The 27445-nt window shown below is 39.3% G+C and overlaps 1 protein-coding gene across 1 annotated transcript in view; it reads left to right on the top strand.

Moving 5' to 3' along the window:
* SCG3 (secretogranin III) overlaps positions 1 to 26391 on the top strand; it is a 33566-nt gene extending 7175 nt beyond the window's left edge. Inside the window, exons 6-15 of the mRNA XM_071755201.1 lie at positions 292 to 334; positions 430 to 645; positions 1668 to 1810; positions 2771 to 2932; positions 3510 to 3687; positions 5618 to 5734; positions 17841 to 17924; positions 18603 to 18731; positions 21123 to 21203; positions 25829 to 26391. Of these exons, the coding sequence (XP_071611302.1) occupies positions 292 to 334; positions 430 to 645; positions 1668 to 1810; positions 2771 to 2932; positions 3510 to 3687; positions 5618 to 5734; positions 17841 to 17924; positions 18603 to 18731; positions 21123 to 21203; positions 25829 to 25947 (1272 nt within the window). The 3' untranslated portion in view covers positions 25948 to 26391. The remainder of the gene's footprint in view (positions 1 to 291; positions 335 to 429; positions 646 to 1667; positions 1811 to 2770; positions 2933 to 3509; positions 3688 to 5617; positions 5735 to 17840; positions 17925 to 18602; positions 18732 to 21122; positions 21204 to 25828) is intronic.
* Positions 26392 to 27445: the final 1054 nt, after the last annotated feature.

The following is a 27445-nucleotide window of genomic DNA, read 5'->3' as shown; positions in this document are numbered from 1 at the left end:
AAAATGGAAAGTCTGTTGCAGCTTGCCTTAATATCTGCTCCTGATCAGAGGATGCAGCCCATGGAACTGACAGAAAGTGCCAAGCACTTAGTCATGTTCTACTTATTAAGGCAAACTTCTGACTAAGAGTGAAGATCAGGCATTAAGGCTTCTGCTGATATTGATTAACAGGGAGATCCCACGTTTTAGTGCATTTATTTATAATGAAATTATTATTATTTTAGTGCAAATATTATTTATTTAGTGCATTTGCTGTTTTGTTTTTTTCTTTGCTTTCTTTTTGTGTATCAGATTGCTGAAGCTGAGGCAGACAAGAGAAAAGCAGCTCCCACAGGTAAAACATCTTTTCTGCCTTTATAGAGATATTCATTCTGGTACTCAAAGAGCTATAGAATTTTATGTTATGTTGTGCCTTGGTACATTTTCCAGAAAACAAGCCAGAATTCAGGAATTATTCCTTTGCTGATGACCTGAACCTGCTAAAATCAGTAGCAGAAAGAGAGAGGAATGAGAAGCAGAGAGAGTCAACCAGAAGCTCTTTGTATGAGCAGCAGCTGCCCAGTGATGATGGAGACTCCACCAAGAACCGCAGGCTTGTGGATGAGTATGACTCCACTAAAAGTGGGCTGGATTATAAATTCCAAGGTATTCTACAATCAAATGCTGTAAATCAATGCTTGAAATCAGTGCCTCTTAGGTCAGGCTTCTTTGCAAACTGTTTGCAATCATAAATGCTGTACTTGCCACTAAACGTGAGTCCTATTTGTTACTGGAGTGCAATTTCAATTATTTTCAGTTGTGGAAGCTTGCTGTATTCCAGGTAGGTTTTGAACACAATACAAAAGATTTGATGCTGATTTTCACAGTCTTCCTCTCTGTAGCTAAATTCAACTTTGTGATTTGCACTATGCTTTTTAGCAATTTAGCTTTGATGGAAAGAAAATGGGACGTATTTTAAAATGAAAATACATTTATTCTAGTTTGAAAGGAAGAAGCACTTTTATATAGAACTTAGATATATATATTTGTTCCAAATATTATGTGCAATGTTAGATAATTCTCCTCATCACAAAGCTAAAAGAAGTTACTGAAAGCCAAGGAATACTTGCCTTTACTCCAGGAGCAGTTAATTAACCTGTAGTTTAAGTGAGTCTTCTGAGGGTGTGCTGATCACAGACCAAAGCTTACTCATTATATTCACTTTCCCATTGGTCATAATGCTATTATTTGGCATAAGTAATGATTACATAAGTGAAACTTCATTTGCTGAAATCTTTAAGAGAAAATAGTATGATGTTTGTCATGTTTTGATCTAAATGGCCACAGAATGAAGGCAGGTACCAGGAAGATGCATATCAGCAGATGTATGAGTAGTGTTCTCTCATCCTTAAAAATTTTTCTGCAAACAGGAGAGTATGATTCTGACACTCATCTCTGCTTTTAGAAAAGAGCCAGTCAGAAATACATTTTTCAGGTGTGGAAAATGAAGGATTTTCCACTGTGATAGAAGTAATAGGTTCCGAAGTATGTATCAAAGTATATTCCTAAGCTGTCTAAAACATGCAGCTTTGTTATGAGGAGAAAAAGATGTGGGAAGCTATTTTTTTTACAAGATGTCTGGAATGAGTTTGGGCAGGCAGAACATAGTTAAACTATAATCCTTTCAGATGATCCAGATGGCCTCCATCAATTAGATGGCACTCCTCTGACTGCTGAAGACATTGTTCAGAAAATTGCTGCAAGAATTTATGAGGAAAATGATAGAGGAGTGTTTGACAAGATTGTTTCAAAACTTCTGAATTTGGGACTAGTAAGTATCTTGTTAATACTTCATTTAGCTCTTTTGTGCATTGGTTTAATGCTTGTTTAAAAAAACAATTTGGATGAACACTGTGTTCAGCTGATAGTGCTGACATGAGTGGAAATGAAGGGAATTCAGGCTCTGGGCAAGCTTCTCCACTCTTTTGGGCACATTGGTTTAATTCTAAAATAACATTAGTGTTCCTTTTATGGCTGTGCAACAAAACAGCCCAAACTGCAGAATGTTTTTGATGTGGGCAAACTATTCACTGCTTGTGCTCCTCCCATGCCTGCTGTCATTTTCCCTTTAATTTCTCTTATGATCCTCATTGGGCCCTTTTGGGATCCTTACATTTCACAACACTCACCTTATGTTTTCTGCAGTAGATTTTGCAGTCAGCCATTGCATGCTGAGTCCCACTGGTGACAGAGGGAGCTGTGGGACAGCTGCGTGGCCGAGTTCTTGCAGAAGGGAAGCAAAGAGAAAACATTTTGGTGGTGCCATAGGAAGCTGTTTGCTTTTCCCCTTTCTGTGTTGCTGCATTCTGTTGTAGTTACTCAGCTGTACTTAGGTTATGTTGCAGAACACACACACACGTTGTTCCAGTCAGTGAGATCAGACTCTCCCACACGTATGGACACATACAGGTATCTCACACAGTTCCATCTTGCAAGCTGGACTCCTTTATGTTTACCCCTGTAGGGGGTTGTTTTCCTGTTGGAGGCTATATGTGTGTGTCTGTGGTATTTATGTGTGTATGTACATTTGATGTATGTCTGTATACATGCATTTTTATAAGTATAGGTACTATATATGTCTATATGTTCACACACACATCTCATTAGGCTGTGCTCACTCTTGAAGCTTCAAACACATTTGAAGCAATTTAGAAAGCTTAGGTTTCATATCAATGTGTAATCTAGGAAAAACACAATATTCTGTAACTGCTCTTCACAACTATTTTAACAGATCACAGAGAGTCAGGCCTACACTCTGGAAGATGAAGTGGCAGAAGTTTTACAACAGCTCATTGCAAACGAAGCAAAGGATCGTGAGAAGGAGTCTGAAGATTTTGATTACCCTCCAAGCAGAGCAGACAGTGATACAAAAGGAAAGCAACAGGAAAAAATGGTAATTTCCTAGCTAATCATTTTGACTCACTTGTCAAATGGTACTAGTAGACTAACACATTGCTTTATTTTAGAAAATTATTAGGTCAATCTGTAAGCTAAAAGTGTTCTTTCTTAAAGAAATCCTATCAGGCAGAAAAGCAAGCTGTGAGTTTCTTCAAGCTTTAAAGTTCACAGAATCACAGAATCAGCCAGGTTGGAAGGGACCTCAGAGCTCATCAAGTCCAACCCTTGCTCCACTCCCCCCATGGTTCCCAGCCCATGGCACTGAGTGCCACATCCAGGCTCTTTGGAAATATCTCCAGGGATGGAGAATCCACCCCTTCCCTGGGCAGCCCATTCCAATGGCTGAGCACCCTCTCTGTAAAGAATTTTCTCTTAATATCTAACCTAAACCTCCCCTGGCAGAGCTTAAGACCATGACCAAGAGCCAGATGCCAAATTGAAATAACTTGGAGAAAACAGTATTATCTTCACCTCATAATCAGGAAAATATTGACATTGCTCTGTTAACTCTATCACCAGAAGAAATGTGCTTATAGATTTTTTTGGTTTGTTTTTTTTTTTCTTTTGTGGAGACACCAAGCAAAGCTGATCAGGATAGTCTCATTAATGGAGAAATTGATGATACACTGGATAGCACATGGTCATCATCTAATATCTTGGAAAGAAGAAATGAGCTGCCTTCTGAAGACAATTTTGAAGACCTTCAATATTTTCCCAACTTTTATGCACTATTAAAAAGTCTTAACTCAGGTGAGCTCATCATTTATTTACAGAAGTAGTCAGGAAAAATAGAAAATTAGGATTTTCTCTGTGTTCTCCTACTCCTTTGCCTCCCTTTCCCTTCCTTGTCCTTCTCCCCAGCTTCCCTAATTACAAGAAACCACACGTTTAAAAATTACTTTCAGAACTACATAGCAGAAACTAATTTGATCAGTGAGTATTGCAAAACATTGGGAGGAGCAGCACTCAGAACTGCAAACTGTGTGACCTAGCCAGCCCTTCCCATCTTGTGCTGTGTGATTCCAGGAGTCCTGAATTCTTTTCATTCCCATAAAGCCATAATGAAAAAAAACCTGGCAAATTGTTTTCTCCAGAGATCTTTCCAGTAACATCCACGTCTTCCAAGCCAGCAGAGGCACAAGTAAGCCACAGCAGAATCCTCAGGGTGATGGGGGATTAATGAGTCTGAGTCCCCCAGCCTTTTCACAAACCACAGTTTTGCTGTTGATTGCAGTGAAAGCTCCTCAGGTCTCCTCCTGTTCCTGTGCTGGGCACCACTGCCTTCCAGTTACTGCAGGCAAAGCTGGCACCTTGCCACAGCCCCTGTGTCAGCACACTGCCACACACCCACTCACTCTCTGCAGCCACTGTAACTGCTGCTCTCTCCAGCACAATTTATTCTGTAGATTCCTTGTCCTGCAGGAGCCTTGAGATTGTCTCAAACTCTCCCCATTAACACCTGAGAGCTAGAATGAAAAACCTGAGGGCATGTTTTGCTCATGTCCAATGTACAAACTTCACGTTCTTTTTCTTGTTCTTTTCATTTTCCCATGTGCTTTTGGATGCTAGTTCTTTTTCTACTCACAAAGCAGAAGGGCAGGTTGAGTTTAAGAGGTTATCAAGCAGATAGAATCAGGTCCCACTGGCTGCACATCTTTGCCTTGTCTCCTGCTTTATCATAGAATCACAGAATCCTAGAATGTGCTGGGTTGGAAGGGACCTCAGAGCTCATCAAGTCCAACCCTTGATCCACTCCCCCCGTGGTTCCCAGCCCATGGCACTGAGTGCCACATCCAGGCTCTTTGGAAATATCTCCAGGGATGGAGAATCCACCCCTTCCCTGGGCAGCCCATTCCAATGGCTGATCACCCTCTCCAGAAAGAAATTCTTTCTAATGTCCAACCTAAACCTCCCCTGGCACAACTTGAGACCGTGGGGTGATGGGGTAGTGTCAGGCTGCTAGTGCAGAGAGAGCAGTAATATTGTTCAACAGACAAACTTAGTGGAAAAAGAAAGATTAAAAAAAGAAGTGACTGCAAAGATAGTCAGACGTATGTATGGGCAAGGAAGATGGATTTTTGTAATGAGAAGTAATTATTCTCATCCTACTCTGGAATCATGATCCTTCCAACCACGTAATACTACGTTGACTCATGATCTTGTGCATAGTAACAATCTCATTTGAGGTACTGTGTTTTTTTCAATTAACCTATGGATCCTGTAGGGAATAGGATCTCTGAGCTATCTTCTTTGCATAGAGTCAGACTGGGGTACTAAGTAGTTCACAAACAAATAATAATAATAAAAAAGGCAGAGACTGTAGAAAACTCTGCCTATATCTGACCAGCAATTTGAACTTTATCAAAGTCACTTCATGTTAGTGTGGTTAGAGTTCTTATCAGTAAGATGGAATTAATACCATTTGCTTTTCATAAGATAGACCTTCAGGACAAGCAGCTATAGAGAAGAAACCAAGCCCTGAAGTTTTAAAGTATATTCAGGTGTACTTTGCAGGAAATGGTTAAAGGAAAATATATATAGGAGTTCTCTTTGCTAATCCAGCACAGCATTTTCTTTTTAGGTAATTTTTTATACATGAAGTTTGTGCAGAGTTTGCAGAATGGAGTTTTTCTGAATTGCCTGAAGTCTTTGACTAGTTTTGCTTTATTCCCTCACACAGAGACAGAGGCAAAAGAGAAGGAAACCTTGATAACTATCATGAAAACCTTGATTGATTTTGTGAAGATGATGGTTAAATATGGAACAATCACACCAGAAGAAGGAGTTTCCTATCTGGGTGAGAACACATACTTTACACAACATTGATATTAATGATGTGTTCTTACTCTACCAACAAAAACCATTATATTCTCATCTTCCTTGTTCTTATGAGTCCTGTTATTGACTTCTTCAATCAAAATGTTGAAGCTGTGTTTCTGATTGATTGCTAATTCATTATAGCAGTGTTGAACTGTGTACTGCTTGAATATTTCTATCTAAAGAAAGAAAGGCTGTTTATCAGACATGTACTTAGAGAATCATTCCACTTTCACACCTATGAAATGACTTGATTTAAATGGCTTTATGTACGGGGGGAAGGTCAGTGTTTTGCTCAGCTATATTGAGAAGGATCAGGTGCCTGCATTTAAAAAAAAAAAAAAAAACCAACCAGCATTTCAGCAGCTTTAATCTGTCATCTCTGAGTAGCTAAGTAGACAGGACCTAATGCCATGGTCTTGTACCAAGTAAAACTCCTTCCATCTATGGGAAGTGTTCCATCTTGGCACAAGAGTAGTTTTTGAAGCACTCTTTCCCAGGTCCATTTTGGAGTCTGTAGCTCTACAAGTAAAATTGTTATAATCCTCAAGAGGGATTTTGGAACAGCCTGGGGGGGTGTTTTGGTTTTTTTTTTTTGTTTTCACACACCTCTTCTGGCTTTTACAAACTTTTTTATATTAGCAGTTGATAGGCTTTCTAGTTAAACAAGCATGATTGCAGAAGAAGGGCTTATTTCTAGCCTGGGTTACCCAAAATTTTTTTATTTACATCAAGGCAGTTACTCAGCTTAATAAGTCAGACTGTCACAGAGATAGAACTGGTATAATGATCTTTCATGACTTCTGACTTGCTTGATGAGGGCTGTTGCAGATACATGATGGATGCAGCTGTAAGTGTACAGTTTGATTATCAGTTATTTGACCAGAAACAATCCAGTGGATCAAGATTCACATTCAATGCACGATTGCAAAAAGAATTCATTGTATCTCTGAGCAACACCATGCCTTTATTTTCAGTGATAAGCCCATGAATTTTGGGATATTGGGCAACTTACACTGCAGTTCAGCTCTTTACTTCTCTGGCTACCTGTAAATTTAAAGAAAGATGCACTTTAAAAAAAAAAAAATGGTTGATTACAAGCAGAGTGGCTTCAGTGTCATCCTACAAATGAAGATAATATGGCTTGAGCAGATACTGCCCTCCCTGCTAGTGTCGTGCCAAAACTTAATAAGTTTGCTCAATTAATCCCTGATGCAAGACCACTCAGATAATGGAATTACCCTAGGGATGTGTTTTCCCTGCTAAAATTCAGGGCAGTTGTTCACGTTGGCTTTGCGTAGATAAATAGTGTAACCTTGGAAACAAATTGCCCTGATGACACAGGACAGAGGGCACGGATCAGGGTTACAGTTTCCAAGGTCTGATTTAGTCTGGGTTTAAAGTGAGACCATCAACTGATGTCTCCAGATGCTGCCTTGCAGAGGAGGGATTTATGCAGAGGTGGATTTTGTACTCCCTCAAAGCAGTTTGCTGGGGTAGAAAAAGCTTTCTCCTCAGTCTCAAGTTGCTTCTGTGGTGTTCTTTTTTTAGACTTGCTGTTAAGAAATTACTTTAAAGCTGACCTTTGTTTATTGAGCTAATATTCTCAAATATTCAAGAACACCAAGCAAGGAAGAATCTTAGCCTTTTTCAGCATCCATAAGCACAGCAGCAGTTTTATTGCCACCCTTATTCACTTAAAAGTGACAACATAATATACCCAGTAACACTCGAATGGGTACCATGTTTCTTGGTGCAGTTTGGGTTAGGAGGCTGATGCCCACCTGTGGTTATTCATAACAGAAAAAAGAATTAGTATGAATGTCTGTCAGAGAGAAGAAACAGTTTTAAGAAACTGGCAACTTTGAACAGTTTTCTCAGTCCAAAATCAATGAGCAGATCCTATGGAAAATACCTGCTGGGTCTTTGCAGATTATATCTGTTTTCTGTTTTATTACAGCAAGAAACTGCCTAAATTACTTTTCCCCACTCTGTGGCTAAAGCCATGTGTAAGTTATGTCCCTGAATTATGCATTCAGAATAATGAATCATTTACTGAATCCAGTCACAGGGTTTCGTGCCTCTCATATGGATGCAGAAACAGGGAATTTGAAGGCATATACCAGTAACAGCTGGTTTGGGATCTGGAAACCACAGAATTATGTCATCATCATTGTATCCTACTCTAGGGGAAAGTATTTTGCTGCTGCAGTGAATGATGTTCTTAGGTTTAGCTTTCAGTTACAAAGGATCTGGCTGCAGTGTGGTGCAAGAAAAAGACACATGCACACACACACAAATGCAAGGAAGAGGAAGTTCATATTTTAAAACATGTATTAATTATTTAATACATATTTAAAAGCTTTCCAGATGCAATCAGAACCCAGGAAGCCAAACCCAAAGCATCCATATATATGAACGAGGAGAAAAAGTTGTGCCTACGTATTACAGCATGGAATCAGAAAATATAGTTCTGGAAGCATTAAGGAAAGGCTGTAACAAACTGATTAAAATGTACATTCAGCTGAAATGCATTTGATTTGCTAATTGCCCTTCTGGTAGCAAATTGTTACTGCCTTCCATCACTCTTCACTATCCTCACTATGAATGCTGCTTTTTGTATCGTAGGATTTACTGGGAGCAAATACTACTGTGGTGTCAAAGCCTCCTGATATGTTTCTAGCATATTCAAAGGGTTCCAGAAATCTTTCCAGAAAGCCTCTTTGCCTTTTGAAGATTAAAATCTCCTTTAGCATAATTTTTGCAAATAAAAGAACGAACCAGCGTTGTCGGTAGAGAAAGTGCAGGGCAATGAATCCTGTGACACAGGACCACAGTTCCATAGATGTCTTGCAAATGAGATCCAACTGTGGTATCAACTTCTCCTCCTCTGGCTTGGTTGTCAGCACCCAGCAGATGCTGTGCAAACAGCTGAGCTGTCCCTGCTTGGCCCAGCCTGCTGGAGGCTGCAGTCACTGCACAGGTTGAGTACTGGGAGGGACTTGGGACCATAATTCATAGAATCATAGAATCACAGAATCCTAGGGGTTGGAAGGGACCTCAAAGATCATCTAGTCCAACCCCCCCTGCCAGAGCAGGGCCCCCTAGAGTACATCCCCTAGGAACGTGTCCAGGTGGGTTTTGAATGTCTCCAGTGAAGGAGACTCCACAACCCCCCTGGGCAGCCTGTTCCAGGGCTCTGTCACCCTTACAGTAAAAAAATTTTTTCTGATATTCAACTTGAACCTCCTATGCTCCAATTTACACCCATTACCCCTTGTCCTATCACTGGTCACCACTGAGAAAAGCCTAACTCCATCTCCCTGACACTCACCCCTTACATATTTGAAAACATTGATGAGGTCACCCCTCAGTCTCCTTTTCTCCAAACTAAAGAGACCCAGCTCCCTCAGCCTTTCCTCATAAGGGAGATGTTCCACTCCCTTCATCATCTCAGTAGCTCTGCGCTGGACTCTTTCAAGCACTTCCCTGTCCTTCTTGAACTGAGGGGCCCAGAACTGGACACAATACTCCAGGTGTGGCCTCACCAATGCAGAATAGAGGGGTAGGAGAACCTCTCTTGACCTACTAACCACCCCCTTTCTAATGCACCCCAGGATGCCATTGGCCTTCTTGGCCACTGATTGCTGTTGGCAAGGGTGCAGTGACTGAGTGGAATTAAAGAGTTGGAATCTGTCCACATAATGACCATTGGAAAGCAGAGAGAAGCTTTTAGAGAAGTTATGCCTGATTCAGCACAAAATATTTCATTATTCATGGCGTTCATAGTGTTTCTGCTGCATAAATAGTTCACAGTGAATTTTCCATGCAGAACTGAAAGGACTTCGTGGTGCTGAATGCTTCAAGAGAAAAAGTGCTGCTTGAACAAAGATCAAAACCCACTTTGATTGAAGCAGAGCAGAATGGGGAATGCATTGAACTGATACTTGTATTGCTTGACTATCAGCTTGTGGATAACATTGTGCTTTCCTTCATTTTCCTTCTGTGGAGTACAGACAGGTGGAAATTCATTCTGATAGCTTTTTTATCAGAGCCCTCTATCACAGAACAGATAAGTGTTAAGGAAAAGCTTTGAACACAGCAAAAAGAAAGTTATTTTTTTGTGTGCTGAGTGATTTTTCCTGCCCATGCCAGGCGATCTATCTTCTTTAAAGAGCGAAGTGTATTAGTTCACTAACATCATGGTAAAAACTCTGTTTATAGTAATTATGTATGGTTTTGTAATACACTTATTTTAATAATATTGCTGTCAGTTTAGAAGGAGAACAAATGTTTTCTGCTTATTTGTTTGGATACAGTTGTAAATCATCTCTCACTAGTAAGACCAAAACAATGAGTGATTTTTAGAACCATTCTAGGAAATATTTGTAATTAGAACCTAGTGGGCCATAACAAAAACAGAGCTTTCAGAGGAGATAGGCAAATTCTTAACAGGCATCAGTGAATATTTATGAATTCTTTATACAGAGTACATTGTTTATATTCTCCTTCTATACACTGCTTACAAGAGTAGATTTATTACCTATTAGCATCCCAACAAAATGAAAGTTGTGTTATCCAATGAACTGTTACTGTAGAAATGTAAACTGGTAGGGACACATTGTGTTCTTCTTATTTATTGACTAGGAAATGTAGGACAGCTTTTGCCATCAGTACTTCTCTATCTCACAGATATATAGGACCTTCATCATGACACTGCATATAACACATATTTTATCACATTTTAGGATGAGGAGTGCTAATTTTGTTTTCAACTTCTAAATAAGAGCTTCTGTATTTTCCACAGCTGAACCACACTGGACAAGAGAAAGGAGGCAAAAGAGTGGGAAGAAAGCTAGGTTTAAGCACCCTGTAGCTTTGCTCTTTCTGAGGGGCATCACACTGTTCACCTCCTTCTTGTAGAGCATTTAGCTCACTGGAGCCAGAGTCTACAACACACAGGCCTTAGCCCACAGGCTGGGGAGCAAACCCCATTTAAATAGGAGGTAATAGATACGTTGCTCCAGCTTGTCAGTATGCAGTGTTTGAGTCACAGCTGCCTCCCTCCCTAGACCAAACCAAAGGCACCTCTCACACCCCCCTCTTTGGCTCTGACTCACTCTCAGAATCCACCCTCTCCCCCGTGACTGAGTAGGAGATTGTGTTGGTTCCAAATGGGCATGAGCAGATGTCTCTGTTTACCTCTTCTACCCCCTCAGAATTTGTCCTCCTTGGACAACTGGAGAGACGACCAAACTCCAAGACTCAGGAGGAGCAGAGGGGTGGATAGTTCACTGGGGAGCTGTTGCCAAGGCCCAGCAACACTCATTGGCTCCTTTCTAAAGTTACTCTTGAGGTACTGGTTCACTACAATATTCTCTTGTAGCCAGAGTGAGGCTGCATGAAAGAAATCCAGGGGAAACAAAAAAAGGCAGAAAGTCCCCTGTGTAGATTTTTAACATGCTCATGGCTCTCCATGCTAAGGAAAATGCAGTAGCTGTTCTGCCTCCTGCATTCAGTCCTGGCAGCCTCAGCAGCTCCACTTGTGATGCAGGCAGAGCTCTGCCATTTCCCCAGCACAGGCCAGTGCACAGTAGACACAATCCAGGCTTTTCTTGGGAGAGGACCTGTTTGACTACTGTGGCTAATCCCTGAGGTCTCATCAGTGCAGGTGCTGCAGGCCAAAGGTCTGAACCTGCTATTTCTTTAGTTAGGCAAGAACAGGCAGAGAGCCAAGAGTGTGAGGCAAAGAGCAGATCAGAGCACAGACTTGTACTCTCCTTCTCCTACTGATGGTCTCTAGAAGCAGATGCTTCTTAATGCCATCTCTGTGATTTCAAAGAAGTAAGGGAAGGTCTGGCTAAACCAGTCACAAAAGCTACAAAAGATGTATGAGTTGTGTGGATCTTTTGTTCTTTCCTTCATTTTGGCCTGGGAGATGAAGGACATTGATAGTATTTCATTCAGGGATCTCTACATGCATAATGCCTTCTTCTTTTTTTTAATAATCTTAATTCCAAAGGGACTTCTGATGCTACTGCAGGTTTTCTTCATAAGCATTAAAATCTTTAATTGATTTTTCCCCAGCTGAATTTCCCTTTGGTGATTTTCCTTGCCCAGTATTACTTTATCATCTGATCGATGCATGCAGCTGCCAGCAGGAGTTACTTCTGTTCAGGCAGCTCTCTTTTCTCTGTTATTTATGTTTTATGTGATGAACTAAAGTGGCACAGATGCTAAACTATACTAAACTGTTCTTAGGAAGAACAAGGACTCTCACATACCTGGAAAGTAGAAATCAGGGGCACCTTAGGTGGGAGGTGCATACAGAGGAGCAGCAGTGATGGTGTTAAGTATATATAAACCACTAAAAGCAAGATGAGTTAGCATGGAGGTAAGACTGGACAGAGAGTTTGCAAATGTTCCAGATAAGACTGGAATCTAGGAAATATGTTGATCACAAACCCCACTGCAACTTTATCTCATTTCTTTCTGTAGCCTTATGCCATCCATTTCTATGCCATGCTACTTCTCTCTTTACACAAATAGATGAATGGGTTTTTTTGCCCCCACTGCTTAGATCTAATCTCCTATTTTCTTCCCATTCAGACTTTTGTGGCATAGAAAAAAAATAGGTTATCTGTGGTGTGAAAAGTCTGTGGCAGCTAACCTCACAGTTCTTAAATAACAGGACCACTACACACTACAGTAAAATGGGTGTCACCTAAGGGTGACAGTATGTGTGAGGACATAGTATTTCCAGTATCCATAGGATTTAAATTTTATCAAATATCTTTTCTGGAGAGAAATCTGGTAGCTTAGTACTACCAGGTCTACTGCTAATAATTAATATTACTAATTCTTTTTCCTACATTGCATGACTATCAAATCATGTGTCCAAGAACCAAAATGAATGCATTACAATTCATTCCTTTGCTTATCACTATGTCCCCTTTAAATTTGCAGCTATTTCTTTCAAATACATTGCCTCTTTTTCTGGTTCCTTTCACTGCTTCCTCTATGCTTTCCCACCTGGATACTTTTTAAGAAACCTCTCCTTGTAGTGTTTCTTTTGACAAATGTATTGCTGAGTTCCTGAAAATCCAGGTTTTGCATCCTACCAACTGATTTGTGTTTCTAAAGAAAGGAGGGAACTTCATATTTTTTTTTCCCCCACCGTATTTCATAGCTGCATTAAATAAACTTTCCTTTTTGATTTCAGTATCTCTCTGCTGACAGCTGAGCACTGAGACCATAAGTTATGATTTGAGATGATAATGTGGGTGTGAGGTAAAGAGGGTGTCACTGAACTTTCAAAACTAAGCTCCATCCCACTCCTGTAGTAGAGGCGGCTGTGATGCTTCAGTCCCAAATTGTCCTGTTTTTAAAGTGCATGGTACCAAAATACTTCAAAATGTGTGCACAGACCACCCAGAAGCCTCAGGACAGGAAAGGATTAGGAAAGGACTGCACCACACAGCTCCAGAAACTCTGGAGCAATGCAAAGGAAATTCCTGTACGATATTGAAAAGCTACATCTGAGATATTGTCCATGAGGTAGGGAATTTAATAAGGACAATAAAGGAGTCTTGGTCAGGGCTTTTCTCACCTCTAAACACACCTATTTAGTCGAGTTTCCCTTTCTGAGTTTCTTTCAATCTGGCCACGAGGCAACACTGATGCTGTTTTCTTTCAAATCCCTTTGAACATCTTGCATGTAACCTGTTCACAAGTGATGCCACTGCCTGGGGTTTGTCACCTGCCTTGTCATTCCCGTGGCAGCATCAAGCCTCAGACACACCTTCGTGCCATATCAGTCAAATGGGAAGATTCAAAAAGAAGATGCCATCTTTTGATGTGTAAGACAGGGAGCTGGAAAGGAACAGAAGATTTGCAAGGCTGAGACAAATCTAATTCCACAGTAGAGGGATTTCTCATGTTCATCCTGTATCATGCAGGATACACATATCAGCTGAATAAAGGCCATGCTTTTGGCTACATTAGTGAAAATCCAGTGGGTATTGGCAATCCTTGGACCTGCACTCATGTAACATAAAAGGAGGATTTGGCTAAAGAATTAATCAGCTGCACTGGTCCCTACTGTAACAGGCAAATTCTAAGATGTCCTGGGTTTTGTCACAGATGGAAAAAAAGGCCTTACAGACTGTTAAAGATCATCTACTGCAAGAGACAGAAGAGCTCTGGGAGAAATATGCATTTAATGCTTGAAATATGTGCATCTCATACAAGCAGACATCAGCACAAAGCTTGCTGGCTGAAGCTGCTGTAGAGTGTGAGCTCATGAAGTAAAATAATTTTTAATTTTTTTTAGCTTTCATAAAGATTGGTACCTACCAGGATCATCCATTTTTCTCCTTTAATAAGCACAGCCTTTCTATGCTGTATGAAAACAGAACAGCAAAGCAGTCTGGAAGTCTGATGATATGAAATCTCAGCTTCTGTCAATTTGATGAGGATAGAATGTGAAACTGCCTCCCAGCTGTGAGACAATTATGCAAAGATAAAAAAACCTTTGTAGGAGAATTTGCAAAAGTCTGGAAAACACCATGAATCTGTTTATCTATAGAGAAGGGTCCATTTCAGGCTTTCATTACCTATTCTATCTAACACTCAGATGGGTGGGTTAGTTCCTGCTTCTCTAATAACTGAATTTGTAGGGTTTTTTTTATACAGTAGCTTTTTCCCTGGATTTAAAGGGTGTTACTGCAGTGCATTCTTCCTGAGTAAAGATAAGCATTCTGCTTTTATGCCACTCAGAGTTTTGGATGCCCAACTCGATGGACTTCAGGGTTTCAGAAGTGCTGGGCATTTGTGGATGTGATTAATGGGATCTCTCGGTGCGTAGCACCTGGAGGCTGCCTCAGAATGTCTGTTCAAAATAGGAGCCCTCCTGCAGCACGAGTGCTTCTCTGAGTCATCCCAGATCAAAGAGGAAGTTAGAAAGGGAGCCAAGGCAGAAACCAGGTCTCTTGGCTCCTGGTGTCTGGTTGGAATGATGAGATTATATTGCTCTGCGGAAAGCTGGCCGCCAGAGGAGCGACCTATTTTACCAACTTAGGTCACTTCCATTAGCTCAGTAGTTATTGTTCTCTTGCTTTAATTAGTGCCATTTCAAATAAGTGGCCAGCTCTGCGCAAAGGTCAGTGCCTTTCTGAACTCTTCTTCTGTAAAAATTACGTTGCTAAGGAGACGGTACCGAAAAATTAATCGGTTCTTGTTAGGCCTCCACGTCCACCATGCAGTTGCTTAGCTGCTGGCCCAGCACAGCTCAGCTGAGGAGATGATTCACTTCATCAGTGTAACTCACAGCAAACATCATTCAGCCCTGGACTAGCCACATAAGACAAGTACAAACATGTTTTGAAACAATACCAGCTGTCAAAGACATTAATTCCGAAGAAGGAAAAAGGTCAATAAATATTGTTCAAGAAGAACTGGGATTCTCTGGTAATATTCTCTCTACAATAAATAGTTAGATGCACCAGATGATCTCTGTAAACACAAACAGGTTTACGTAGTTGGCTTCTTTCTGTCATGCAGGAAATGCACATTAGAAACAGAGATTCGTGTTGATGTGTCATCCAGCTAGCAAGACATTCAGTATTCCTCCTGTAAAATGTAATCCTTCTTAAAAAGCCTGTCATATAACTTGTCCGTGTCTTTACTGACAAAACAAAGCTTTGCAAAAGGGAAATGGTTGGTTTTGTGTTCAGTCTGGCTTCAGTGACAAAGCTTGGATCATGAGTGGTCACCATTGCCATCCCATAGTTCATGTACAGATGTAGCTGCTGAATCATAGAATCATAGAATTAGCTGGGTTGGAAGGGACCTCAGAGATCATCAAGTCCAACCCTTGAATGCATAGCTGGAAAAAAAATGCAAATTACTGTGCTACTGTACTTGACAAAGCTGTAATAATTAGTTTGTTGCTCGTGTGTTGAACACAAATGAAATTGTTCTCCAGCTCAAAAGGCTCAGAGAAACTGCAGAAGTCCTGATGAGATTTATTGAGCTAACTGAATAATGAAGGATATAAATCCTGTTGCCTTCTCTAGCACATGCAATATGTGGATAAATGTAAAACTTCTAAAAACTACAGCCTGTCAACATAATGAAAACATTTTGAAATATTATCAGCAGGCAGACCTTTAGATCTAAAGATGTCTGAGTTCTAAACCAGTCTTGTGGCTGAGTCTGTTTTCTGCTAATACAAGCTTACTGCAGCAGTGCCTAAATGCAAACACTTTTAAGACAGGACATGAAAGGCACTTATTTACATATGTGTGGCACTTTCAACCAAATTGATTAAAATACTCCTATTTATTTCAAAATACTATCTTTACATTTAAAATTACGCCTAATTGAATGGATTTTTCTGGGTTAAGACCTGAAATCAGTGACATTTTTGCATTTGCATGAATTAGTGAAGGAGAATGATCTATTAACTTGAATTTACAAAGGGCTTTTGAGTTCTTAGCTATATAATCTTTTCCTTCAAATTCCTAAAAATCCTAATATGCCTGCTTGAATTCTGGTATGGTACTGAGCCAGGCAAAAAATAGAATCTTAAGCTCAGATGAAAGGAATGTTTATGGTCCTTTCAATGAGCTTTGGATCAAGTGATTAGTGAGGCACCAATACCACCACTATAATTCTACCTTGGTTTTTTATTCATCAGTGTGTCTGATCCAGCTTGTAACCCAGCCTAGACATTAATTTAGGGCATATGACGAGGCCAGAAATCACATTAAAAATATATGTACCAAATGGAAATAGTTCTCACAATTCTAATGTGATGTAGCACTGACAGGGTGCAAAGAAAAACTGCTTGCAATTTGATTGTATGTAAATAAAAAACCACAGAGGATTCAGGCAGACAGGATTATGTGATTTCTCATCAGATGGCAGACAGAATTTTTACCCTCATCTGCCATTAAGAGAAATGTGCTTGCTAAAAACCTAATCTTTAGGTTTCGGTGCTGAGAACCTTTCTGATAGAAAAAGATGCTCCCTGCTGATGGATGAAATGTTTATCTTACACAGAAGGTCTAAAATATTAACCTGCCTTATAGTGTCTGTTCTGTCAGCTGCCACATCTTGTACTATGTTAGCTGTTTATATCAAGAAAATACTGACAATTCAAAATGACATCTCAAAAATACCCCACCAACTAGGTGATATCTGTCACATCTTGGGTCCATGTTTCACTGAACTGTTAAAAAAAGCTGGTAGTGGGAAAGAAAATTCTATACCATGTCCATAATATGACAGAGAAAACATGGCAGGTTGCATAACCATCTGTATTTCTGAGTATCTGTTAAGCTTTTGGTATTTTCCCACATAAACATAAGTTTGTATCTGAAATGTCCATCTTGATTAAAAGGGGCTTTCACTTTCAAATTAGATGAGTTCAGCTCTGAAATTTGCTTATTAAAAGATTTTCTGGACCTTTAGAGCTATATACATGGCCATGGCTGCTTACTGGGTTTTCAGGTAAATGCTTGACCTTAGCAACTTTAAAATATATATTTTTTAATCACTTCAATTTATCTCATCTAAATATAATTTTAAACATTTTATTAGACTTCTTTTCCAATGAAACCATATCAAATCCTGACAGATAAGCAGTTTGAGGTAATATTTTCCCACCAGAATGAGGCACATATTTCAGAGTCTGGTATGCTTTGTGAAGTTAATTAAACCCTTTCACTGCTTTCATCAGAATAAATTGCTACAGCTGGTTATCTAGATTTTGTGACTACTTTACTTAAGTAATTAGAATACATACGCACACATTTAGTGTCTTTATGAATATTTGCTCTATTTGGTACACTTATTGTCATGATTTAGTTGTTCCTTTCTTCTAATAAGACTGATCAAAGTTCCATATAGCTATTTGTTTGTTCTTTAAGTGTTGGCTCTGCATTCATTCTTTGGAGGCAAGGATGAGACTTTCTTTTAGATTTCTGCTTACTATTCAGACTGGTGTTGTGGGAAGTGTAGTTTAGATTATACATCATATCTGCTGAAGGATAACTGGGCTTTGGTTTTGCTTTGATTTCTAGAAAACTTAGATACAATGATAGCTGAACAGACAAAGAAGAAGCTGGAAAATCCCTCCACTAAAACCAGAACAAAGCTACCAGCAGGTACAGTTTTCTGCAGTTTTCTCTCCTGGAATAACACATTTCTTTTTTTACCTATTCATTTAACAGAAAAATTTAGAAGGCAGACTGGTAGCTAAAGACATAGTCCCTCAAGGACCTATAGCCAAAGCTGGGGTGTCTGAACACACAAGAGAGAGGAAATTTTACTTAATCATCCAAGCTTTGAGGAGTATGTTCACTGTCCTTTTCTTTAGTGGACTTCAGACATTACACATGTACAAAAGCAAGTTTTCTCATTGCTGCTTAAGACTTAAATAATAAAAAAAAATTATTCTTTGTCTACCTTACAAAAGCAAGTTTTCTCATTGGTGTTTAAGACTTCAATAATAAAAAAAAAAATAATTCTTTGTCAACCTTGGATCTATAAAATGCAAATTTCCTATTTTTTTTCTCAGCACAGAGAAATGTGTCTTTATGAACTATTTGTTACTGCATTTTAGTTACCTGTAATCAGCTCCTGTTTGTAAGAGCAGGAACAGGCAGCCTTGTTTCCAGAGGTCTGGGGTAGAGATGAACTTTAGAAACCACTTTCAGCCAGATTCCAGTGAGGTTCTTCCACAATCATAAAAAAAACCCCAAACTTTTTACTTCCTAAAAAAAATATTAATGTGCTTTAGAAATGTTTGTGGTACATAATTGCTCTTATTGTTTTTTGTTTAGATAAAAGTAGTGAAGAAGCAGACAGTACAAAGGAAGAAGCAGCTAAAATGGAAAAGGAATATGAAATCTCAAAGGATTCCACAAAAATTGATGACCAAAATGCAGGAGGGAACAGTGAAGAACCCAGAGGTACAAAATAGCCATGGCTTTTTGCTGCATATGAATGCTCCAAGTGATTGGAATCTTTTCCTCTCTGTGGTATTTTTTATCCATTGTGTCAGCATAAACATCTTCAGTTTATGGTTACTGGGAGTCAGTTTGATTTGAAGTTGTACTTATTAGAAATAAATGAAACTATATCCCTTGCTGAGTAAAGCCATAATCTTTAGATGTAGAATTTGTAGTCCCTTTTGAGAGAAGTATGAAATGCATTTTGACACAGTAGTGCAGAGATGTTGCTTCTTTACAACTTTGGCTTTCCAGTGAAATCAGATAATCAGGATATTCAATATTCTGAGGAAGTCCATTGACATCTACAGTTGGTGTTAGAACAAGCTGGTACTGAAAGGTACTGAAAAGTTCTGCAAAGTGAAAAGATTTGCATTCATCACTGCTAGAGGTTAAGGGCTATGAGCAAATAACCTATTTTACATAACTTTGAACAAGTGTTTCTGTCATGTCAGGCACAGCTCTTAACTATTTAAATACAGCTTTTGTCTCTTCTCAGTTTGTAAAGTAGAAATAAACCTTAGAAGAATAAGAGGTTGGTGTGTAAAATTCTAAGTTAAGAGTGGCTTCATTCCAGCTCTGTGTGTGGATGAAGAACTTGCTGAAAGAAGGGAAGCTGGCCAAATTAATTTGGCCAGTGATGGTTACAATATAGTGCTTCAGGATCAGCCATCTCTTTTGATAGAGTGGGTTCCATGGTCTAGTTGCATCTCCAGAGTAAATTGTCTCTCCTGCACACAGAAAGCTCCTTGTCCATTGGCAATTTACTGATTAGATTGGAAGGACTTTCTTAAGAAGCTATTTTTCTGAATTAAGACCTGAAATCAGTGACATTTTTGCATTTCCATGAATTAGTGAAGGAGAATTTCAGGAGATTTGTCAGGTAGTGAATGCTCAGTGTTTGAAGGAGGATGTTTGCTGGGGCAGAAATCTTTCACTGGGTTCTTCTCAGTAAGGATCCAGCATAACCATCTATGGTTTGTAGTCAACTGGTTTATAACAAATTGCTAATAATTTGTGTTACACTGATCCTGTTTTATGCTTGTTCTTCTTTTTGAATGCATGTGTTTTCAGTGCAAAATGCTTGCTACTGAACTGCAGTCATCAAGGCTACAGGAGACTGCAGTTCACTGGCCCCCTGGCTCAGTCCTCTGAGCAGTCCAGGCAAATAAACTATTAGCCACCCAGAGACAGAAGGTGATATTCCTTCCAGCAGTCATTATTTAAGCATGAAAGGAAAGTAGCTGAAATGGCTACTAATGAAATTTCACAGTAAAGAAATTTCACAGTAAAGAAATTTCACAGTAAAGAAATTTTCACAGTAAAGAACAGTTGTTTCAGTACCCACAGGAACTGAAAAATCAGGTACCTCACTGATTTGTGGAAGATTTGTCTGTTCAGTTTGGTTAAGATTGTTTTCCTGTACCTTCAGAAAATCGTTCAGCCCAAAAGCTCTTTAGAAATTCCAGTTGTATCAGTATTTAGGTCTTTGTCTTGTCATGCAGTGCCTTTTGCTCTTTCACAGAGTAACTTACTATCAAGCTAACTTTGCAGTCCCAGCTCAAAAATTACTAGTGGGACCAGGCGTGCAGAGTTGGCAGTAGTAGCCTTCTACATGCTAGTTACACCAGGTTTTTTGTTTATTTTTCTCTCCTGACAGATGTAAGACATAACATCAATAATGCTCCAGCCAAGTTAAGAATTGGAAATCCATTAGCTGGAATATTTCCTTAAGGGCCTTATTAAGTAATCCTTGAACTAATTCTGTCCTGTGTGCTTTCTGGTCCAAAAATAGCCATCACTTTAAAATTTTGGCTATACCAACGAGTTATCATGGTAATTTGAAAATATCTTTTTTTCTCAGTAGATGTAAGTAGCTGTATTTCAGCTTGTCTTTCCCAAATAGCACAATCTTAGGTTTGCCATATGCTGTTAGCACTACTGAATGGAATTTTCTGACACTCTGGATATGAGATGCTCAAAGCTCTCAGTCTCATTGAAGTCATTTCTTGCTGGTTTAACAGCTTCATTTTTGCTGGACAATTATTATGATCAAAAACCTACAGGCTGCCTTTACTCTAACATACACAGTATCTGTGGGTCCCACTGAACATTGTGTATAGAGATCAAAAAAGCCAGGATCCTAAGTTTGTGGATGGCTAATCTTGCACAAACAAAACCTTCTAGCCATCTCTGTGACCTTTGCCTGACTAAGGTTGACAGGACTCAGCTTTTAAACAGAAACTAAGAATAGTTTTAATCTGCCTTCACTGTGACCAACTTCACTCAGTCAAGCAAGATGCATCAGTCATGGATGTAAGTGCCTGATTTCTCTCTCATCCTTTCCTCTAGGGAAAGCTGAGGCCTATTTGGAAGCAATCAGAAAGAACATAGAATGGCTAAAAAAACACAACAAACAAGGTAACAAAGAAGGTATGAAGTAAAAATCTTGGCATTGGGGTGGTCACCATATATATTACAAAGCTGTAAAAGAGCAGTGTGTTGTAAGGTCAATAATAACAATAGTAATGCTTGGCTAGATTATAGTGTGTTAATTAGTGATGTTAGAGTTAAATAATATGGTTCATGTAAACTTTAAATCAATGAATGAAATAGTCAGCTAAGGCAAATTCCTGTAAACAGGCCACAAAGCACTCTGTGGCTCATCAGCTAGAAGTTAATGTCCTGCCCAGGTAGCCCTGGGGGTCTGTGTGTCAACAGATAAGTGTCTCAGTTTTGTCTGGTCCTTAATTGCTTAGTTAACATATATTTTAATTATAATGTTATACATGAGTTAAATGTATTTTGAATGTCTGGATGTGTCTAGAGAAGCTCAGTGCATCTGGCACTATGGTGCATGCCATGGCAAGTAGCACTGAGGTTTCTTTCATAACCATAAATATTTAAGAAACAAATTTATGTCACTATCACTCTAATATGTTGGATTTCAGCCCAAATGAACTCTAATGACTTGTAGCTCTCACATGCAGAGCTGTGGAGGAGGGGAGCAGTCACTGAAGCAGCTGCACAGGGTATGCTCAGCAGCTGCCCCACACTATTTGACTCTTCCTTGCTGGCAGGGCTGGCTGGGAGCTGGAGGGAGGCAGCAAACTGCAGCAGGGTTTCTAGCTTATTTTTCACAGATCTTTACTCATCCACATCATGTTTGCCCTCAAGATATATCAAACCAGCCTCCTAGCCCTTCTCCCTGCTATTGCTGGGTCTCCTGCCATCACCAGCCCTGTAAGTGAAGGTTCCCAGCCATGGGATCAGCCCCTGGGGTATGAGTGGTGCCTGGCAAAAAGGATCCTTCTTGCACTAGCCAAGCAGAGGGCAAGCTGGGATGAGGTTAGCCCTGGGTTATCTAGCCACCCTCTCTGTGAGTTGAAGGGTATATCAATTACATTTCAGAGATGAGTGCATGCCTACAGCCCAACACATTCCTTTTTTTCTTATATAGAAAGTCCATAATAGGAAGGACTTCTTTTATATATACAAAAAAAATGCCTCATAAAATCTTTTCCACACACTGGTAGCAGTGGCAGTTAACAACAGATGCAGGCATTTGCTGGAGTGTCCTCTTTGCCAGTTCTAATAAATGTTTCTGTTTATCAGTGTACTCATTACAGTAATTCCATCTCAGTCGTGTGTGATTATTTTTCTGTCACACACACTGACAGGGCAGCCCCTCCCTCCTCTTCATAAATAACCTTTCCTCTGCACTCCTGCAGTCTGCAAACGGCTGTGACTGCAGATCGATAGCATTTGAGCTGCCTGCAAATGCATTAAGATGCACATTTTCTGAGGAGATGGGTTTTCATTTGCACTGAAATATCTTTATTGTCCTCTGGCAATGGAAACGGGCCTTGAAGTGAGTGTAAGTTATGACAGAATTAGAATGATGCTCTTAGGTTTCTGCTACATTATCTTTATTGTGCCTTCCCATACTTCTGATTCTTGTCAAATGCTAACTCAGTTCTCCTGGGGTGGTGCTAAAAGGGAGTGCAGCTTATCTGTGAATGCATTGTGCTGGTTTTCTTCAGGACAAGGTTAGGTGCTATTGATGTGCTCATCGAGTGTTTCTCCACCTCCAGCTAGCACCTCATAGAATCATAGAATCCTAGAATCCTAGAATCCTAGGGGTTGGAAGGGACCTGGAAAGATCATCTAGTCCAACCCCCCCTGCCAGAGCAGGGCCCCCTAGAGTACATCCCCTAGGAACGTGTCCAGGTGGGTTTTGAATGTCTCCAGTGAAGGAGACTCCACAACCCCCCTGGGCAGCCTGTTCCAGGGCTCCCTCACCCTTACAGTAAAAAAATTCTTTCTGATATTCAACTTGAACCTCCTATGCTCCAATTTACACCCATTACCCCTTGTCCTATCACTGGTCACCACTGAGAAAAGCCTAACTCCATCTCCCTGACACTCACCCCTTACATATTTGAAAACATTGATGAGGTCACCCCTCAGTCTCCTTTTCTCCAAACTAAAGAGACCCAGCTCCCTCAGCCTTTCCTCATAAGGGAGATGTTCCACTCCCTTAATCATCTCAGTAGCTCTGTGCTGGACTCTTTCAAGCACTTCCCTGTCCTTCTTGAACTGAGGGGCCCAGAACTGGACACAATACTCCAGGTGTGGCCTCACCAATGCAGAATAGAGGGGGAGGAGAACCTCTCTTGACCTACTAACCACACCCTTTCTAATGCACCCCAGGATGCCATTGGCCTTCTTGGCCACAAGGGCACATTGCTGGCTCATGGTCATCTTCTTGTCTAGCACCTGGGAGCTAGAGAAAAACTGATACACTTTAATTAGTCTTTAAAATTTGTCTTTAAGATGCCAAGTCTTCTTCACCCCCGCCCCTATTCATGGATTGGTTTACTCACTGAATATGCTCGAAGAAGGTTAAGTTTTCTTCAGGAAAATGTTTGGAGATCCTTAACTTTGTGTGAATCTTGGTAGAAATTATTATTCGTGGTTCATTCAATAACTAATGGCCCTGGAAATTTGAATCTGCATTTTCCCAGTTTAAAAACATCAGCTGCTGATTAAGGAGGCAAGTGAATTTGAGTGCTCTGGATGATTTGAAGAGAAACGTGTCAAGCACCTGGACTTTTGACTTGATTAGCTGTTATGTCCAAAATTTGTTTTGCTTCTATAGAAGAGTAGCCATTTAGGAATTAAAGTAAATTATAATTAATTACAATGGCAAATGGTTTGATTTGAGTATGCAAATAAGACCTCACTTAATTTACTGTAGTAGTTTCACAGCTCAATGTAATGGTTCAGCTGTTGTGGTTAGGGTGGTGAATACAAACCAAAGCTGATTTTCCTAATATCTTGCCCAAATTTATAGGTTGCAAATAAGTATTAGAAATGAACAGTTATCAGCTTCTAGAAAAGAAATCAAATTCAATTGCTGTGAGATACACGAATTAGCCAGAACTTTATAGTATCTCACTGGTTGAACTCTGATACAGGATATTTAGTGATTAAACCTTCATGACTCCACTTAAAGAAGAGTTGTAAATACTCTTCTAGAAGAAAAAAATATTGTAAATAATGTGGATGTTAAACTGATTTAGTATTTATTATTCCCTTCATTTCCATTCCACAGTTATTTGTCACTGGAAACTCATTCTGTCAACATGAATGAAATCTCACCACCCTTTATTAAGTTTCTAGGCATTATTAGTCTCTTTTGCTCAGGTAGGATGGAGAGATACAGAGGTTAAATCCTATTAAGTAATGCTGGTAACAGACCAGACATCAAATCCTGGCCTCAGTGCAGCAAATAGAAAAATTCCTTTTAGGTCAGGGATGGAAAGGACACCTCTGAAAGGATGGGGAGATTTGTTTTCTGTGTTCCTCATTGGAAATTGCCTTACACTGATATAAAATTCATTGCAAGCATTAATTTGCTTCTTAACACCTTTCTATTTCTATCCAATTTTTGGTGACTCAACCACAAAAAGGCAGTAATTTTTGTCAGTCCTGTTAAAAGTGTTCAGTTGGAAAGGAAGTCCTTCCACTTGTGCTGCATGGTGACATGCACTGCACTGCATTACAAAATCAGTATTAATATGTTCTGAAGTTTCTGTCTGTCGAATAAGTAATTAATACTGACAAAAATCAGGATCTTGTGAAAGATATTAATTAATTTAACTTAGTAGGAACCCTTAAGAAGTTAATGTTCTCCAGGCTTTTGATTCTAGCAAATTTACTTTATGTTTTATGCAGTAAATTATGTAACTGAAACTTGTATTGTGTTTATACTGGATCTGTTGCCAGAGTTACCACTACACAATAGGTCACCTTTTTATGTTACTTGAAAGTGGAATTCTTTTCATGGAAAATAGTAATGTTTTCCAGCACAGGAAAAGCCTGGTTTATGTTTATGGTTTTTAATCACACTGCATAGATGCAGACATCTATTTGAAAAAGAGAAAAGGTTTTTCAGCACTGCATTGCAGATTGACATTAAAAAGTTGTCAAAGACTACCTTGGCAATCATAAAGACTGCTCTCTGTGATATTTTTCATGTCAGAGTATTATGTTCTTAAGGTAAATAACTGTATTATTTCGATTAATTTTCATCAGGATGTTTCTTGAATTTTCACTACAGGTGCTTGTAGTGAGTGGGAATTTTACTGGGATTTCAACAGAAAGCAGTCAATTTAATGCTTCCTTTTTAATTCATGACGGTTGTAAAAATAATAGGGTTTTAACAACACCTTCAGCATGCAGACTAGAACATCAAATCTCAGGACCAGAAAATGCTTCAGCATTTGCCAGCAAGCAATTGAGAACAATAGCTCAGTATTCCTCTTGAACAGTAAAATTACCAAGACATGTAGAAAGATTTGTGCAGGTGTGGTAGTGTTTGGGTTTTTTTAAATCATTTTGTTTTGGGGTTTTTTTTTGGGTTGTACATGTAGTGAATTCTCTTCATGTTGGATAAAGTGCATTTGCTGGGTAAACTTTACGCTCCCATTACTTCTCAGGTGAATCACCACAGTGGTAATGACTCATTGTGCAAATGAATTCTTATTTTTCAGACTATGATCTTTCAAAGCTGAGAGATTTCATTGATCAGCAAGCTGATGCTTATGTGGAAAAGGGCATCCTGGACAAGGAAGAGGCTGATGTAATTAAGCGTATATATGGCAGCCTGTAAAGACCCAGTGGCTGCCCAACATGTAGAAAACTAGTAAAGCTTCCCCTACTCCTGGCTCAATCAGTTAAAATCTGTTATTTTGAGGATATCACTAGGAATGCTCTGTTTACATTGTACCAACAACTTTCTGGACAGCAAATGAAGAGCTGTAGTGCTCCAGACACTGACTGCATACTCGATTTTCCCACCCTCGTAAATCAACCCTAAATGCCAAATTCTGACACAGAATCTCTATTTGGTAGGGCAAATATTTATGTAACGTTCTCTTTGATTTATTGTCTGCATTTGGTTTACTTCTGTAGATAAACCAATAGTTTCTGATGGAAAATTCTTTCAGTGCTATCTTTTTGCTCTCAATTCCCTTAGCTTTCTAGAGATGCAACTATGTAAAGGGCATTATTAGAAAATAGTTCATAGTTCTTTAAATAAAATATTTGAAAATAATTAACCTATTAAAGTTTTCATTAATCTTACTATGATTTAATATTCAGAAATCTTGTTGTTAAATCCTTCTTTTTCTTTTTTTTTTTTTTTTTTTTTCTTGTTTACTCTTTTTGATATTCTTATGTATTCTAAAATTTGGACTACAGTGTCCTTAGCCAACTGATTCTCTGTTACCCTGATCTGGCACTACAACTACTTTGATGTATCTCTGGCACTACAACTAATTTTCATATCCCAGAGCTATATTCTCCCCCTTGTTGCTTCATTCAGCATGTATAAACATTCTGTTTGGTCCCCCATTTAATGATTGTGCATGCATAATTAGTTGAATTCCTGATGTGAGTAGCCTTATAAGAAGTGTAAATAGCCATTACTTTCTTTAAAGAAAAAAAAAAAAAAAAAAAGAAAAGAAAGCAATTTGGGTCATTTTGCATGGGAAGGGGCATTTGCAAGTAGAGATGATGATTTTAGGAATATTATGGGCCCTGTTTTTCATAGAGAAACTGAGCCTGTCATATCTCAGCATGCATCCCTGAATATCAAGGCTGTGGTGTGTTTACTGACATCTGGTCTGTGTTGAGTAGCATTCATTTTGGAAACTATCTTTTGACATATATACACTGTCATTAGCCAAGAATCTGGTGCCTCCTGAACAATGAAAAAGGAAAAAAAAAACCATCACCCTCAGTTCTTCTTCTCAGCTTACAGAGTCCCAAACTGTTAGGTGATGGAAAGGCTGGTATCTGCCTGCCAGGGAAGGGAGATGGTGACTGACAGCACTGCACAAAATTCTGCAAATCTTAAAAGAGCAGATCATTTCCTTCATTTTTTTCAGTACATTTGGACATTAAGAAGGAGATTTAAGAAATGGTTTTTTAGCCAACTGAAGTAAACTTTGTAATCCTTGCAAAACTTAATAACTCAACATTATCAATAGAACATTATTGGTAACAAATATTAAACTAATACAATAGCAAGTGCAAGAGTTTTAAAACTGATGATAAATAAGCCCATGAGTGCTTTCTAGCATACAAAAAATATGTCACTGCCTCCT

Source organism: Heliangelus exortis, chromosome 11 (genome assembly GCF_036169615.1).
Source record: "Heliangelus exortis chromosome 11, bHelExo1.hap1, whole genome shotgun sequence".
Classification (NCBI taxonomy): domain Eukaryota; kingdom Metazoa; phylum Chordata; class Aves; order Apodiformes; family Trochilidae; genus Heliangelus; species Heliangelus exortis.
Note: the sequence above shows the minus strand (reverse complement) of the source record. Positions and strands in the feature narration are given on the sequence as shown.